The sequence below is a fragment of the Armigeres subalbatus genome, chromosome 3 (genome assembly GCF_024139115.2).
Source record: "Armigeres subalbatus isolate Guangzhou_Male chromosome 3, GZ_Asu_2, whole genome shotgun sequence".
NCBI classification, from domain to species: Eukaryota; Metazoa; Arthropoda; class Insecta; order Diptera; family Culicidae; genus Armigeres; species Armigeres subalbatus.
Window position 1 is genome coordinate 246601696 of NC_085141.1, and position 17439 is coordinate 246619134.

The window sequence follows — 17439 nt, forward strand, 5'->3', positions numbered from 1 at the left end:
TGCAAGAAGTTTATAATCAAAATTCAACAAAGAGATTGGTCTGAAGCTTTTGATGGTTTCATTTTCACCTTTTAACAAATCGTTTATTTTCATTAGGGGCAATAGGGGCAATATGAACATACGGGGCAATATGAGCCACCCTCAATTTGAGCTTATTGACAAGTTTTATCATGTAAAAGTTATATGATCTTTAAGAGAATGCTCCACATATGCCTCAACATGAAAACCGCATTAAAATTTAATTCAAACATGAAAATACACTTGAAAATGTAAATTTTTGCTGCATAGGCAGAATTATTATAAGATTTGAAGTTTATAAATAAGGTTTTGACACAAAATTGATTAAAATACAGGTCAAAAATGCATCTCAATCAAAAGATCTATTATAATTGAATATTGTGCACACATGTTTGCACTGATACAAATCTGAATTTATCATAAAACTTGTGTTTTCAAAAACCACTCTCTATGGGGCAATATGGGCATACCTGCACAGAGCAAGATATTAAACCTTAATATGCTAACAAGTTCAAATTCCAGGTGCCGAATACAAGAATATTATCATCTATGTTAGATTCATTACGGATAAATTACAACACCGCAATACTGGGATCGGAACAGATAAAATGACTATTCACCAATTGAAATGTGTCTGTGCAAACGGTGAAGAGTTCCAGATCGGTTCGGTCCGGAGTTGTGCGGTTTATTAATCTCATTTTGTATAGAATACTCTAAACTGTTGTAGGAATATCATATTCATCCATATTTAAACGCTTTTCTGTCCAAGAAAAACATTTTGGATGGGTGGCCCATACTATTGGAATAGGAAGACAAACACAGTTTGACTGAACTGAATGACGGTTAACTAAAGACTAATTTATTTGTTCTCTTCATTTCATATAGACTACATCAATAGATTATGATTGCTACGATTCGTTAACTTAACTCTAACACTCCTCCTCGACATCGATAGCTAAAACATCTGTTGCTTCACGTAGCTTTCCCAATTTCACGCTTGTTAACGGTTTCGTCATCATGTCTGCCAGCATATCTTCCGTAGGACAATACAACAAGCTAATGACGTTCTTGTTTTCAGGTCCTTGATGAAACAATACTTCGTATCAACATGCTTCGAACGTTGGTCCACTTTCTCGTTCTCCACCTGTCGTATACAGCTTTGGTTATCCCCACGTATGCAGATCGGATGATCCACGATTTTCTCGAGATCCTTGAGCAGCTTCAGCATCCATTGGATTTCTTTACATACTTCGGCTAGAGCAATGAATTCGGATTCGGTGGATGATAGGGCTACGCAGGATTGCTTCCGGGAGGCCCAACTCACAACTCCACCGCCGAAAAAGATAAGAAATCCTGATGTTGATTTTCGATCCAGCATATCTCCAGCCCAGTCTGCGTCGCAGTAAACTTCTAATTCTCTATTTGTGGATCCTAGCTTCAAATAGTAGTTGCTCGTGTATACAAGATACTTTAACACTCTCTTCGCTTCAGTCCAGTCTCGAACGCGGGGATGACTAACAGATCGTCCCAGAATTGATGCGCTAATGGAAATATCCGGTCGTGAATTTACTGCAATATACAGCAAACCACCTACCAGACTTTGGTACTGGTCGCTGTTGGCTAATACAGCTGAATTCTCCTCCTTTTGCTGGTAACCAGGGTCCATCGGAATTCTCGAACCTTTCGCATTTGACAGACCAAATCTAGTAGCTAGTTTGGTTATGTATGCCTGCTGGTTGATAAGGTATCCACCTTGAAACTTGGTGATCTTCATTCCAACGAAGTGCTTGATGTCGCCCAACACCGTAAGCTTGAAACATTTTTTCATGTGGTTCACTATCTCACCAAACTCGGTTTCACTGGAACAGAATACTAGTATATCATCCACATAAATAAGGATAAACGATCGCCGATACTTCCTAACTCGAACGTATAGACACATATCGGCTAATGACTGCACAAAACCAGCTTGCTTGAAAATGTCGTCAATTGTCTTGTTCCAAACTCGAGCCGCTTGTTTTAGTCCGTATAAACTTCTTTTTAGGCGACACACACCGGCTGGATTGCCAGTTTCATAACCACGGGGCTGCTTCATGAAGATTTCTTCTTCTAGTGTGCCGTATAAATATGCAGTCTTGATATCTACATGTTTGACTAGAAGTCTCTGTTCAGTTGCTACCGTTAACAGTGTACGGAAAGTGACTTGTTTAGCCACCGGCGCGAAAACCTCGTCATAGTCCGCCCCGTATTTTTGTGAGTACCCTTGAGCAACTAACCTGGCTCTGAATCGGACTACCATACCGGTTTCATCTGTTTTTCGTTTGAACACCCACTTACATCCAATTTTCTTACGATCCGGCGGCAACGTTGTGATTTCCCAGGTTTCATTTTCCATCAGTGAACGGAATTCGTCGTCCATCGCTGTTTTCCAAAATGCACTTTCCGGGCCGTTGATTGCTTCTTCAAAGCTTCGTGGTTCAGAAACTACATCTGATGCCATGCCCAATGTATCACGGTAGCGAGCTGGCAAAATGCCCTTGGTTCCTCGAGAAGATCTTCGAATCGACCCTGGGTTGTCATCGATGCTACATTCAATTACCGTAGATTCGGTCGCAGTGTCATAATCAAAATCGTCTTCATCTGGGTTATCATTATCCACGTCCGACTCATCCAACGATTCAGTTTCATTGACCAGTGGAGTGGCTTGAACTTCAGCTGGCTTCATGGACAACTCATAGTTTAACATGTTTTCTAATTCCTTACTGACAACTTCTTCGGGTACGACGCTTTCCTCCTCCTCAACGAAATTCGCATCTCGACTGATTATTACTTTCCGAGTCGATCGGTCCAAAAAACGGTATGCTTTGTGCTCCAACGAGTACCCTACGAAAGTTAGCTTCATTGATGCAGGGCTTAGCTTCTTTCTTTTTTGCTTCACGATATGGACATGTGCAACACTACCAAATATTTTCAGTTGGGTCACGTTTGGCTTTTCCCCATGCCAAATTTCGTACGGCGTTGTAGGAACTGATTTCGATGGAAGAATATTCTGTAAATAGACGGCAGTACTTACCGCCTCCGCCCAGTAGCACTCCGGTAGTTTAGCGTCGAATAGCATACACCGGCTCATCTCGATTAGATACCGGTTCTTTCTCTCGGCTACACCATTCTGTTGAGGTGAGTAGCTTGCTGTATACTGCACCCGTATGCCTTCACTTTTGCTAAAGTTCCTCAGTTCGCTTCCCGTACATTCGCCACCTTGGTCGCTTCTGATCACTTTCGGCGTTCGCCCAAATTGTGTTTTCATCATGGCCACATATTCTTTTATCTTCTCGGGTACCTCTTCCTTCTTCCGCAACAGATACAACACACAAAACCTGCTATAATCGTCGATGACGGTACGATAACCAGACACCGATACATTCTCTACAGGCCCGCAAACACCAGTGTGCACTAGATCGAGAATTGAACGACTTTTACTTACTGATTTCGGAAACGGTTTTCTGCTCAATTTCGCTTTCTGGCAGCAATCGCACCCTTCGCGTACACCACAGTCGTATATCTTCAGACCATCCACGAGGTTATTCCTTACCATTTCATCAAGGGCATTTGGGTCACGATGTCCAAAGCGTCGGTGCCATACGTGCTGACAATCAACTTTGTGGTGGTCTCTGGTCGTCATCAGCACTTCTTTCGTTGTTCTTAATTTTTACAGTCCGCCAGTCTTGACAGCTGCTGCTGCTAGTTGACCACCAACAAGAATTTTGCACCCAATTTCATCGAACATCACAGCAGCACCCTTATCCACTAGCTTCGTTACAGAAAGGAGATTGATTTCCAAGCTTGGTACATAAAGCACGTTGCTAAGAGTAACCGTCGTAGGTTCACCGTTGTCATGGTAACATAACAGTTCATCTGAGCCAACACCTTCCACCTTTGCAATTTTTCCATTCGCCAATCTGATGGATTTCACTGCGCTTTCCATCATATTCTTGAACAATTCTGGTTAGCCACACATGTGCCTGGTCGCTCCTGAGTCCACGATCCATTCACCGGAATCTTCATGTGCTCCCGCCATCAGAGCGAATGTTATGGACGATTCTTCACTACGAGCCGTTTTTGCTTTAGGCGACCTACCTTTTTCCGCTTCCGTATCCTTTGCATACAGCTTGCATTCTTTTTGCTTGTGGCCACTTTTCTTGCAAAAATTGCACACTATAGGCTTCTTTTTCTTCGCAAAACTTGCTTCAAGTGCTGAATCCGAAAGTCCATTGCTTCGCTTCGCTACTTCGTCTAGAAGCTTTTTTTTCACCAGTTCCAATTTCAGCTCGTCATCCACGGCTTTCCAATGTCGTTGTCAGCGTATCAAATGAGTCGGGGAGGCTCCTAAGTACTAGCGCAACCATTAATGGTTCACCATGGTCCAGTCCAGCACACGACAGCTTTGCAAATAGCTCTTCCAGTTCGAAAAATGGTTCTGCATGCCGTCCCCGTCTTTATACGTTTTGTTGCAAATCCGTTCAGCACCGCAACCTTCGAGCAAAGGGAAGTTTTCTCGTGGTGTTTCTTGAGATTATCCCAAGCTTCCTTAGCCGTCTTCGTATCGCGTATCAGGGTATGTTGCTGATCCTCAACTAGCAGTGCTATGGTCGCTCTTGCTTTGCGATCTCCACCCTTCCATGCGTCCGTCACCGGCTCCGGAGCGGCATCTTCAATGTACTTCCACAAGTCCTCTCGAGTCAGCAGCATTTCCGCCTTGAATTTCCATACAGAGTAGTTGGAATTATTCAGTTTCACTATCGAAATCTTGCTTGCTTCCATGACTTCCAGAACTTTCTGGACCGACGATAAAAGAAAACTTCTGTTTCGCGCAAGGCCTACTGTAACTGGGGACCATAACCTATTGGAATAGGAAGACAAACACAGTTCGACTGAACTGAATGACGGTTAACTAAAGACTAATTTATTTGTTCTCTTCATTTCATATAGACTACATCAATAGATTATGATTGCTACGATTCGTTAACTCTAACACATACTGCCCCTAATGGTGGCTCATTTTGCCCCGTATTCGCTTTTCGGAACGATTTCTTTAGGTGGCCCATATTGCCCCGATCACCCCTATAGAGATTTTTAAAATAGAGGTTTGCAGTTCCAGGCTGGCTCATCTCTTAAACTGCTGCAAATTACTTTAATAAAAATAACAATAATAATAACCTTCATGTTTATTGCTTGTTACCTATCTCTAATTTTTTCCTCGATCTATTTTCAGTTCTTGAAACTTATTTTACCTTGACTAGTGATGTATTATTGATTTGATTATTTCTACTATTGTTACACATTCAGAGAAATCGATAAAGCATCTTCAGGAATCCACAAGCTGCAATGAAATGCTAATTAGCTTTTTCTCGGACTCTTGGGGATATCCTTCACACTTAAATTATTTTGTAGACCTCGGCGAAATTTTCGCCGAGATTCCAACAGCCGAGATCTCGGTAACATTTTTTACTGAAATTCGGTAATTCCTTTACCGAAATTTCGTCAATATTTTGCCGATTACCGATGACTCGGTAAAGTTTACCGAAATCTCGGTAAAATTTTTACCGAAATTCGTCGAAATTATTACCAATATCTCGGCTGTTGGATTCTCGGCAATCGGTAAACTTAGAATTTTAAATGTGTTGGCCTTGGAAATCTGTAGAAGCGTAGGAGGCATGTTGCTTTCCATCATCACTACCGGGAAGAGCTTTAGACTCGACTCGACATTGACGACGTAGGAAACATGACCTATCTTACCCCGTGATCTATCTTGCCCACCTTACCATACTTGTTATTTTGAATCGAAAATGCTTATTAAAGCTTTGAAAGACACTCATAAATACTTCATAATATATCACAGATCAGTGGCGTAGCCACGGGGGTTGTTTTGGACATAACCCCCCCCCCCCCCCCAGAGACAAAATTTCTAGAAGAAATTTTTTTTTTGAACAATCTCGAATAAAAAAAATGTTCAGAAAAACACCCCCTCCCCCCTCAGACCAATTTTCTGGCTACGCCACTGTCACAGATGGTAGAAGTTATTCCATGGAAATCATTGTTGTTTGCGGTATTATTTACCTACGCTAATAAAACGAACGACGACGATTTTAAAAATTGTGGGAGGGGGTGTCAAAGTTGGGTCGGAAACGATTGGACGACATTTCGCGGTAAAACATTCCGCGGTTAACCATTTCGCGGTGTACCAGTTCGCGGTCTACCACTTCGCGTTCAGTATCATATCGCGGTATAACATTTCGCGGTTTATATTATTTGGCGGTATACCATTCCGCGGTTAGTACTATTCCGCGGTGAAACTTTTCGCGGTCAATACCAATTTACAGGTTTAATTTTACTAATGTTACAAGTAGTTCAATAATGTGTTCTTTACATCAGACTCATATAAATTCAAATCCCAACAAAAAAATGTTTTGAAGCAAAACATATTTTTAAATACGACTACCGCCACCGCATCGGGGGTGACAATGGGTCTGAGGGTGAGAATGGGTCATCGCTTTCACCGGCAGTCAGGAGGTCGAAGAGCAAAATCGCCTAAAAAGGTCTCTATATTTTAATCTACTTGCCCTCAGATGCATTTAATCCAATCTACAAGCATTGAAACAGTGACCCATTCTTACCCCCATTTGACCCATTGTCACCCCCGATGACGTTATGTAAAGAATGCGAAACAACACACTTTGCCTTATACCGGGCAAATACAAACATTTAAAGAAAGCAAAACGTAACATTTTGCTTTATACCGGGCAAATGCAAACATTTAAAGAAGGTGAAACAACTGATTTTTCGTTATACCGGGCAAATGCAAACATTTGAAGAAAGCAAAACAACACACTTTGCCTTATACTGGGCAAATGCAAATATTTAAAGAAGGTAAAACATCACAATTTGCCTTATACCGGGCAAATGTGAACATTTAAAGAAGACGAAACAACACATATTGTCTTATATCGGGCAAATGCGAACATTTGAAGAAGACAGCACATGATATTTAGCCTAATATCGGCTAACATTTAAAGAAGATACATTTTGCTTTATGCATAATTTTCAGTCATTCCATCTTCTGAGTTCTACCAGAATTCCATAGCCTTTTAAGGTATTAAGACAGCGACCTTTACCATATGATATAGTGTATCTTGATGACAAAGTTCACACATCTAATATTGACAATAATGTATATGTCTTTTGGAAATAACATAAAATAATGCGTAAAAGAAAAGAGGAAAATACTTGAAAGGGAAACGCAATGAAAGAAACGGCCATATGAAGAAGAGAAAATTAATAGTTGGTGGAAGAGAATGGCAAACTCTTAAAAATACAAAAAAAAAATTAAAAAGATAAGCTAAGCTTGAATACCGCGAAACAGAATACCGCCAAATTGTATGAACCGCGAAACAGATTACCGCCAAATGATACAGACCGCGAAATGGTACACCGCGAAATGGTTTACCGCGGAATGTTTTACCGCGAAATGTCGGACAACCATCGGAAACGTGATAAAATCGGGTGTTGTAGACAAAATCAGGGTTTGACAAGATCGGGTCACTACTGTATTGTACCACGGAACTTATTGCTGCTGATTTGCTAACCAACGGCCGCAGGAAAGATTTTAGATTAAATTAAATTAGAAAAGTTGCGGGAGAATATTGGTCTATGTCATGCTGAACTAGAGAAAGAGTGAAGGAGTATGCTGAAGCGGTTGTATACTATTTCGCCGAAAACCATTTGGCGGAATTTTTTTTCGCGGTACGACATTTTGCGGAATGTATCAACTCACCGAAACACATTTCGCGGAATGCACCTTTTTTCCGAAAGACATTTCGCGGAATGTACCTTTTCACCGAAAGTCATTCCGCGGAATGCCATTTGGCGGAATTCTGTTAGAAGAATTATCATGCAAATAATTACCGATTTCTGCTTAATTACATGAAATCCGGGCAATTTTTTTGCTTGCATTTAATGCAAATCCGAACCCGAGCCGTTCCCGAGTATTTCGATTCGAACCCGACTTAATTTAATTATTTTAGCCCGCACACATTTTTTCCCAGAATATTTTCTGGTTCTCTTAAAATTGAAAAACAAAAATGTAAGCCCAAACAACAAACTAGCCTCACAATTAACAAAACTGAATAAAATAATTTGCAGTATTTTATTTCTCAAACCCGTACCCGACCCGAACCCGATATTGTAGTAATTTTTCAAACCCGAACCCATCGGGTACGGGTTCGACTCAACCGTATCTATCGCCCGTTATAAGGCGAAAGGAAATGCTAATGTTTTCTTTCAAAGAACACGTCTTCCCGGTATAAGGCGAAGGGAAGGGTAACGCCTTCTTTAAATGGATGCTTCTGCCCGGTATAAGGCGAAAGGAGTTGATAATTCATTCATTTATTTAGTTAACATCTAAACAGATAACACTGAATCAACAATTTGACGCCACAATGCACGGTTCGAAGCCGCATCTCTCCATCCTCGGATACGCCCCACGCTCGCCAAGTCGTTCTGAACCTGGTCTGCCCATCTCGCACGCTGCGCTCCACGCCGTCTCGTACCTGCCGGATCGGAAGCGAACACCATCTTTGCAGGGTTGCTGTCCGGCATTCTTGCAACATGTCCTGCCCATCGTACCCTTCCGGCTTTAGCTACCTTCTGGATACTGGGTTCGCCGTAGAGTTGGGCGAGCTCATGGTTCATTCTTCGCCGCCACACACCGTCTTCTTGCACACTGCCAAAGATGGTCCTAAGCACCCGTCTCTCGAATACTCCGAGTGCTTGTAAGTCCTCCTCGAGCATTGTCCATGTTTCATGTCCGTAGAGGACTACCGGTCTTATTAACGTCTTGTACATGACACATTTGGTGCGGTGGCGAATCTTTTTCGACCGCAGTTTCTTCTGGAACCCGTAGTAGGCCCGACTTCCACAGATGATGCGCCTTCGTATTTCACGACTAACGTTGTTGTCAGCCGTTAGCAAGGATCCGAGGTAGACGAATTCCTCGACCACCTCGAAGATATCCCCGTCTATCGTAACACTGCTTCCCAGGCGGGCCTGTCGCGCTCGGTTCCGCCCACAAGCATGTACTTTGTCTTTGACGCATTCACCACCAGTCCAACTTTTGTTGCTTCACGTTTCAGGCGGGTGTACAGTTCTGCCACCTTTGCAAATGTTCGGCCGACAATGTCCATGTCATCCGCGAAGCAAATAAATTGACTGGATCTGTTGAAAATCGTACCCCGGCTGTTACACCCGGATCTCCGCATGACACCTTCTAGCGCAATGTTGAACAACAGGCACGAAAGTCCATCACCTTGTCTTAGTCCCCGGCGCGATTCGAACGAACTGGAGTGTTCGCCCGAAATCTTCACACAGTTTTGCACACCATCCACCGTTGCTTTGATCAGTCTGGTAAGCTTCCCAGGGAGCTGTTCTCGTCCATAATTTTCCATAGCTCTACGCGGTCTATACTGTCGTATGCCGCCTTGAAATCAACGAACAGATGGTGCGTTGGGACCTGGTATTCACGGCATTTTTGAAGGATTTGCCGTACAGTAAAGATCTGGTCCGTTGTCGAGCGGCCGTCAACGAAGCCGGCTTGATAACTTCCCACGAACTCGTTCACTAATGGTGACAGACGACGGAAGATGATCTGGGATATCACTTTGTAGGCGGCATTAAGGATGGTGATCGCTCGAAAGTTCTCACACTCCAGTTTGTCGCCTTTCTTGTAGATGGGGCATATAAGCCCTTCCTTCCACTCCTCCGGTAGCTGTTCGGTTTCCCAGATTCTGACTATCAGTTTGTGCAGGCAAGTGGCCAGCTTTTCCGGGCCCATCTTGATGAGCTCAGCTCCGATACCATCCTTACCAGCTGCTTTATTGGGCTTCAGCTGTTGAATGGCATCCTTAACTTCCCTCAAGGTGGGGGCTGGTTGGCTGGGCTGATAGAACTTGCGTGTATCTTGAGAACGGCACAGCTGTTCCATCTCCTCGCACTCCGCTTCTTCCAGGCGGCGTTTCTTCTCCTGAAAAAGGCGGGTCTGCTGTCTCCGCTTCCGTCTATAACGTTCCACGTTCTGCCGGGTACCTTGCTGCAGCGCGACCGCCCGCGCTGCGTCCTTCTCCTCCAGAATCTGTCTGCACTCTTCGTCGAACCAATCGTTCCGTCGACTTCGACCCATATACCCGACGTTGTTCTCCGCTGCGTCGTTAATGGCTGCTTTAACTGTACTCCAGCAGTCCTCAAGAGGGGCCCCATCGAGCTCACTCTCTTCCGGCAACGCTGCCTCGAGATGCTGCGCGTATGCAGTGACGACATCAGGTTGCTTCAGTCGCTCTAGGTCGTACCGCGGCGGTCGTCGGTACCGAACATTGTTGATGACGGATGGTTTTGGGCGCAGTTTAACCATCACCAGATAGTGGTCCGAGTCGATGTTAGCGCCACGATATGTCCTGACGTCGATAATGTCGGAGAATGTCTTCTATAAATGGATGCATCTACCAGGTATAAGGCGAAAGGAGTTGGTAATGCCTTCTTTAAAAAGAATGCATCTGCCCGGTATAAGGCGAAGACAGAGGTAACGCCTTCTTTAAATGGATACATCTGCTCGGTATAAGGCAAAAGGAGTTGATAAGGCCTTCTCTAAAAGAATGCGTCTGTCCGGTATAAGGCGAAGGGATGGGTAACGTCTTCTTTAAATGGATGCATCTGCCCGGTATAAGGCGAAAGGAGTTGATAATGCCTTCTTTAGATGAACGCATCTGCCCGGTATAAGGCGAAAGGAGGGGTAACGTCTTCTTTAAATGGATGTATCTGCCCGGTATACTGCCCATGATCGCATTTTTGATCATTTTGTAAAAAGCCTGTGAATCGTTAAGGAATCTTAATTTACTGCATCTAATGCTAATCCCACAACAGGAAAATAGGCTTTACTATCTTGCTTATCTGTGGTAAGCTGAAAATGATTGTGTTTGTGGGAAGGATTGACAAACGATTTACAAAATCAACCAAAATGCAAATGTTACAAATATGCGATCATGGGCAGTATAAGGGGCAACTGAAATTTTGAAAACTACTTCTAAATATTCTGGGAGGCGTTCCTTAGCCGTGCGGGAAGATGCGTGACTGCAAAGCAAGCCTATGCTGAAGGATAGTCTCGTTAATCTCGTGTTAAACAAATGCAAAACAAAATGGTAACTTGGCTTAGAGACCTCGCAGGTAATAATGTCGGAATGCTGAATGAACAAAGGCTATTATTATTAATATTCCACGAAATGGTGCATTCCGCGAAATGGTACATTCCGCCAAAAGTCATTCGGCGAAAAGGTACAAACCGCCAAATGTCGTACCGCGAAAAGTTACAAACCGCCAAATGTTATTCCGCGAAATGTTCAACCGCGAAAATGAATTCCGCGAAATAGTTTTCGGTGAAATGTTATACAATCTGCTGAAGCAATTCGACCAAAAATTTCAAGCATCGGATTGAGTAAACCCGATCATAATTTCTGAGTTTTTACTTCAGCAACTATTTATTGAACTATTTATATTGAAAATGCATTAATAAAGCAAACGACGAGTTGATTGATGCCAATTTTTGCATTACGTGTTAAAATTTAAAACTTAAAAATTAAAAAAAAAATTAAATAAACTTTAATAAACGGATAAAAAAATACTTACCGTGAAATCGCAACACGTAAAGAAAAACTCCGAATCCTGCGGTCGTAGCACCCGCGATGCGGAATAATTCGAATGGACTAACCGCCGATCGAACCGCTGCGATGAATAGCCGGCATGCCGTTTGAAAAACCTGGTGGCAAAGTTGATGTTCATCCCCGACGTTCTATTCGGGCGGGGATCCGGACACTTGTGCGGTATGAACAAATCGAACTGCGGACACGTCGACATTGGATGTTTACACAGGGCATGCTGATTGGTGAGGTATTCGGTTATGATGGTGTCCAGCGTGACGGAGCTCCCGAGCGGTTCTATGGTTGTGGTTTTGGAAGACGTTGATGCTGGAACTAGGAACGAGGCCGTGTCCGTCGTTGCCGAGAGTTGTTTCTGCAGCGGACGCTGATTGCTATTGCCGGCTGGGGTGGTTAAACTATTTCCGTGTGCGGTACTGCCTCCAGCTGGTACACCTGCACTCACACTTCCGGCGGTCGTCTTTTTGATAAGCTTTATGGGCGTGAATGGATCTACTGGTGGAGAATCCATGCCAGAACCAATGTTACCACCGGCAGTCGTATCAACCTTCAAATGTTCACCACCGGAACCGCCATTCGTCGGAGTAGCTGTGTCTATACTGGCAGCAGCCAGCGCAGCCTGAAGATTGGCTTGTGCCGTCGAATGACTGAATGTGCCGTCCGTCGTTTTACTTCGTATCCTTGAACGTTGTATGAGGGTCGTATTCGGCGACCGAAAGGTAAATGGCGAGTGATGTAAGTTTCGACTTAAGATGGCGGCCTGTTGGTGCTGCTGGAGGATGGGATTCGGAACGCTGATGCCACCTTCCCGCACCAGGGTGGCTGCCGTTTCGGTTAGGCCCCGAGCCATCAGATGCTGGTGGATCAACTCAAGCAACTGCTGCTCATTGAATTGAATTTTCGTCTGCGCCACCACATTCGCCTTGTGAATGTCGGCCAGGGAAGTGTCCAGTTGATTGTTGGCCGATTTCGCTTTACCTGAGACACGCTCCAGCAGTTCAAGCGCATACTTTTGAAATTGGACGTGTTCAGCTCGTTTCTCCTGGAGAATCGGATCGCGCATTAGACCTGTAAGAAACATTGCAATATTACTAACGGCCACGGGTTTATCTCTAGAACTGTTGTTTCCAACATTCCCAACGACATTACGAAAAAAGCGAACGTTAATTAGAAGAGAGCAACCAATTAATACATACCTTGCAGCTGGCCGTTTACAAACAACGGTAATTTTCCGATAATCTGCTGCACCATTTCCGATCTGGCCAGACCTGCCATCGCCCGACAGGCCATCCCCCGTATGCAATCCGCATCGGTAATGGGTGTCTTGACGCACATCAGCGATAGCAGCACTATAATTCCGTTGTTCGATCGGACGCTCTCCCACACCTTTTGCAGCAGCTCTTCCGAGTTCTTGTTTGGCATTCGTTTCTTGGCTGACCCGAATCGGGCCAGCGATCCACTCGGTCGGTGCAATGGGGCACAAACCGTGTGCACTAGCACGGCGAGGGATGACTTCTGTACCTCGGCGTCTGCAACGATTTCGCCTTCCGCGGCTCCCAGCACGATGTTTATTCCGGCCGCGGAACCCCCTTCGGGGAACTCGATGCGTTCGCAGAAAACGGCATGCACCCGTGGAATCACGCAGCACACGTTCAGCACGTCCAGGGCGGCTCGCACTGTCTCACCACTGGAAAAACTAACATTCGATAAGCGGGTTCCGGTCCGAATAGGATAATTGATTGTACGAACAATATTTTTCGATGAATTATTTGCAATTGAATTTATTTGGGTAAAAAATGAAAATAAAAGGAATGATAGTTGCCGGAAATACAGAAGGAATAAACAAAGATTTCGCAACATCTTGACTTTAAATAAAACAAATGATCCTTCCTTCCAGAACTTTTACATAAATAAGTTGTTCTTTAAATGACGTTCAGATAAATCATTCAAGACAAACAAAGAAAAGAATGAATAAGCGTGACATAAATAAAAAAAATAGCACGAAAAGCAGAGAGTTAAAATGAGCGCAATAGGATAAAAAATCATGCCATGAATCACCAGCAAAAACGTCTTACAATCAATAAACAAACAAATACAATCAAATACTCACCGCCCACTGTAGTTCCACTCATAAGCCAATGCGATGATACGCAGTAAAAGGTTGACTCCTCCAAGATCCAAGAACTCATCTATCGGCGACCACCGTGCCTTCATTGGAAGCAGCTCCTGCAGTGTCCTTATCTGATCACTAATCACCTCCGGAGAATTCTTTACCGATTTGAAGACCGGTTGGGCCAACGTTCCCGATGGGCACTGCTGCCTCGTAACCTGATTGTACTTATAGTACAGATGATTTTCGAAGTACTTCTTCAATGCAACACAGACATGCCGAACCACCTGCCGAGCTGCGCATTCCTCGTCGTCGTTTAGGTGATAATCATCCGGCAGCAATATCGGAAGCACGGCAATCACGTTGTACAATTTTCGCAGCCCATCCTGCTTGTCGAACTCGTCCATCATTGTTTTGAACTGGCAGCTCAGACCAAAAAACATTGTCGCATGGCATCGACCGGAGTCGTGAGAGCATCCCAGCAACCACAAAGCATACGTTACCAGTTCCGTGATAATCTTCTGGGGCATCAAACATATCCTCTCCATGGCGTCTTCGCAGTACGCCAGATAATAGAACGCAATTGACACTCCCGTAGCTGCCAAACTGGGCCGAGGAACTTTCAACAGCCGTTCCAGACCTCCGTTTGCGATAAACTCCAACGAGAACTTCTTATGGCACAATAATGATGCCAAATATTTCAAAGCCTCGAACGCCAAACAGGTGTCCTTGGCGTCCAGATTTTCTATATAGCGAAAGATCAAACTCATCGCGTTGTGTTCGAAAACATGCGGCAAAAACTCCTGATACTCTCCCATCGGCGTGAGATATCGCAGAATCAGCATCTGACTTGTGGCAATTGTGGCCGGGTAGATGGGAATCATGTTACGGTGCGCCAGTCGAGCCTGGGCGTCCTGCGTGTTTTGACTGTTTTCATTCTGAAAAAGAGTGTTCAAATTCGATACCGAAGAGACCCCATTGGGTGGGTCCCCACTCCCGTCGGATGGTCCCAAATGGGCGAAAGGCCTCTTCGGGCTTGCACCCACATCGCCATCCGACGACATATCTGAATCGTTCTGACCTTCGGTAGAATTCCTCTTGGATATCTGCTCGGCTTCACCCTGAAACATTCTCTGAAACGCTGTACTGGACATTCCTTCTCCGGCCTCCGCCAGTCGATCGCGATTTCTGTGAGCCAGCTGCAGGACGTGCAATCGCCGCAACATTATCGGCAAAAGCCGTATGTTCTGCTCCCGAAAACTAACTGCGATTTCTTGCACTTCCATTGCGGCACCCAACAGCCCAGTGGCGTAGCTCTGGAGCGGTTCGGGACTTGATTCAGCCCAACCGTACAGCCTGGTAATTAGATGATCGAATTCCGCCTGAAAGACGGCTGATGTTTCCAGTCCCGGCATAATCACCAGGATCAAGCGGCAGGCAGCGATGTTCAGTGGCTGGGAGCATTGCTGAATATTTTGTCGCGTAAAAAAATTATCTCGAAGGTAATCGTTTACCAGCCGAGTCATAAAGTAGTCTTTTCGAAATAGAGTTTTGAGCATGCGACCCAACTCACTGTTCGGATCCGTTCGCGACGGGTGTCGTTCATCGAATGGGTCCGGATCTTTTCGCATGTACACTTCGGTTTCCTCTTCAAAGATTTCCGCTAGCCTGTAACGGGATTCGTAAATAGACAATAGTCAAAATGTAAAGAAATTGTATCGAATGATAGAATTAATGATTTTCAATCCTTTGGATTAAGTTCCATGTACACCTTCTCAAGCCATCAAAAACTAAATTTCATAACATTATTACATATGCTTTTATAATCATTGGAATTAAATTTCACAGATCCCATGCATACCTTGTAACCACCGGCTCCGGGTCGTATCCTGGTACGCTATGTCTTTCCTCCCATATCTGGAAAATCCGAGATAAATCCCGACCACGCAGTACTTCTACCTGATCAGGTGGGGATGCCATTGTTCACAATCCTTCGCTACTGTAGTCCAATAAGCGCAAATCAGCGCTATCATCCAAAAACCAAAATATTTACACAATCTCTGCGCCAGCTGATGTGACGGAACGCGAACCCAGAATGAACTTTGAGAACCGCCGACGAAGCAGATGTTGTGATCCGCTCGCACGCACGAAGCAAAATGAACACTGCCTACCCTAACCTCAACCGCGCTCACTGTGCGATGGTTCGCTTTTTCGTCGTGGATTTTGCTGATGGACGTCTTCCTTCGTCCAGACTCCTCGTTCAATTCGCTTGTTTTTTTTATCACTTTTTCCACCAGAACCAACACCGACCGGAAATGGCCTGTTGCAGCAATCGAACCATCTGCACGGGAACTAACGATGTTCAGTATTTTTACCGTAAATTTTAGCCGTTTTACAGATTATTTTTCCACGCAAAAACTGCGATTAATTCGGAAACACACGCTCGCTAGAAAATGATTGGACACTCTGCACTTTCACTCGCGAGGTCAAGCACAAACGTCGCGCGATAACACATGAATGAACGTGAATTTGACGATCAACATGCGACGGTGTAGTCGATCAAATGAAAGTGATGCCAAATTGAGTGTTTTTTTGTTCACTGTATTCGTTAAACTATAAGGGTTGCTGACGTTTAATCACCTTTCTCTTTCAAGCGCATACGATGGACAGGGTTTGTTTTCATCGGGAAACGTTTCCCGATGAAAACAAATCCTATCCTTTCTATGCGCGTGAAAGAGAGAGATGATTAAACGTCAGCAACCTCTATAGTAATGGCCGCCAGATTGGCTGCGGGTCAGTCTCTGATTTGACGTTTGTGGAGGTCAACTGCACCCACCGCTCCTAGCATTCTGACCAATGTTGCATATAAGAAGCAGAGATGCCAGATTTGAAGACATGTCTTCAATTTGAAGGCATTTGAATCTCTGTGAAGACATTTATTTCGTGAAGACATTTTGAAGACTTTTCAAAATATTTCAAGACTTGTCTACTTATTTGAAGACAATCAATAAGCCAGCGAATAGAAAATACAATTTCATTACTGACTGATAAGCTTATAAATTCTGCGACCTCTATGTAAACTAGGTATATAAATATTACAAAAGTTATAATAGTCTTTGTCTCGAGCTTAGAATCTCAAGCATAAAATACATTCACACTAGCCGGTTGATAACTGCAACGCATTTAAGACCTCACTTAACTTTGAGCTGTGCGCTGGTGAAAAAAATCCCGATGGTATTCGTTTGTATTTTTCTTGGCGGCGTCTTTAAAAAGGTATTTCGATCAATTCGGATCGCAATGACCTATCTAATTTGCGGCAAAATTTAATCTATTCAACCTTTGAGCTAGCACCAGTTTTTTTTTCTAAATTCATTCTGAATAACATATGCATACCATCATTCCACATTACTCTAAATATCCGCCGGGAAACTCTTTGAATTTTCCGTGGATTTTTGAAAGACTTCTCAGTGAAAATTTAAAAGAATATTTTGTGAATTTTATAAGGAGAATTTCCGATGACGAACTTCTTTTCTAAATTTAAGAGAATTTAAATTG

At 43.9% G+C, this 17439-nt stretch overlaps 1 protein-coding gene across 6 annotated transcripts in view; it reads right to left on the reverse strand.

The window, feature by feature from the left end:
• The window catches only part of LOC134223170 (protein mahjong), a 35093-nt gene extending 18724 nt beyond the window's left edge, over window positions 1-16369 (reverse strand). For 2 of the 6 annotated variants that reach the window (XM_062702316.1, XM_062702319.1), the window contains exons 1-4: window positions 15746-16369; window positions 13885-15552; window positions 12971-13470; window positions 11746-12842 (exon numbers count right to left, since the gene is read on the reverse strand). In XM_062702316.1, the coding sequence (XP_062558300.1) occupies window positions 11746-12842; window positions 12971-13470; window positions 13885-15552; window positions 15746-15864 (3384 nt within the window). In that variant the 5' untranslated portion in view covers window positions 15865-16369. The remainder of the gene's footprint in view (window positions 1-11745; window positions 12843-12970; window positions 13471-13884; window positions 15553-15745) is intronic. The other 4 variants (XM_062702318.1, XM_062702317.1, XM_062702314.1 and 1 more) reach the window with 4 other exon arrangements.
• Between the last annotated feature and the right edge of the window lie 1070 nt (window positions 16370-17439).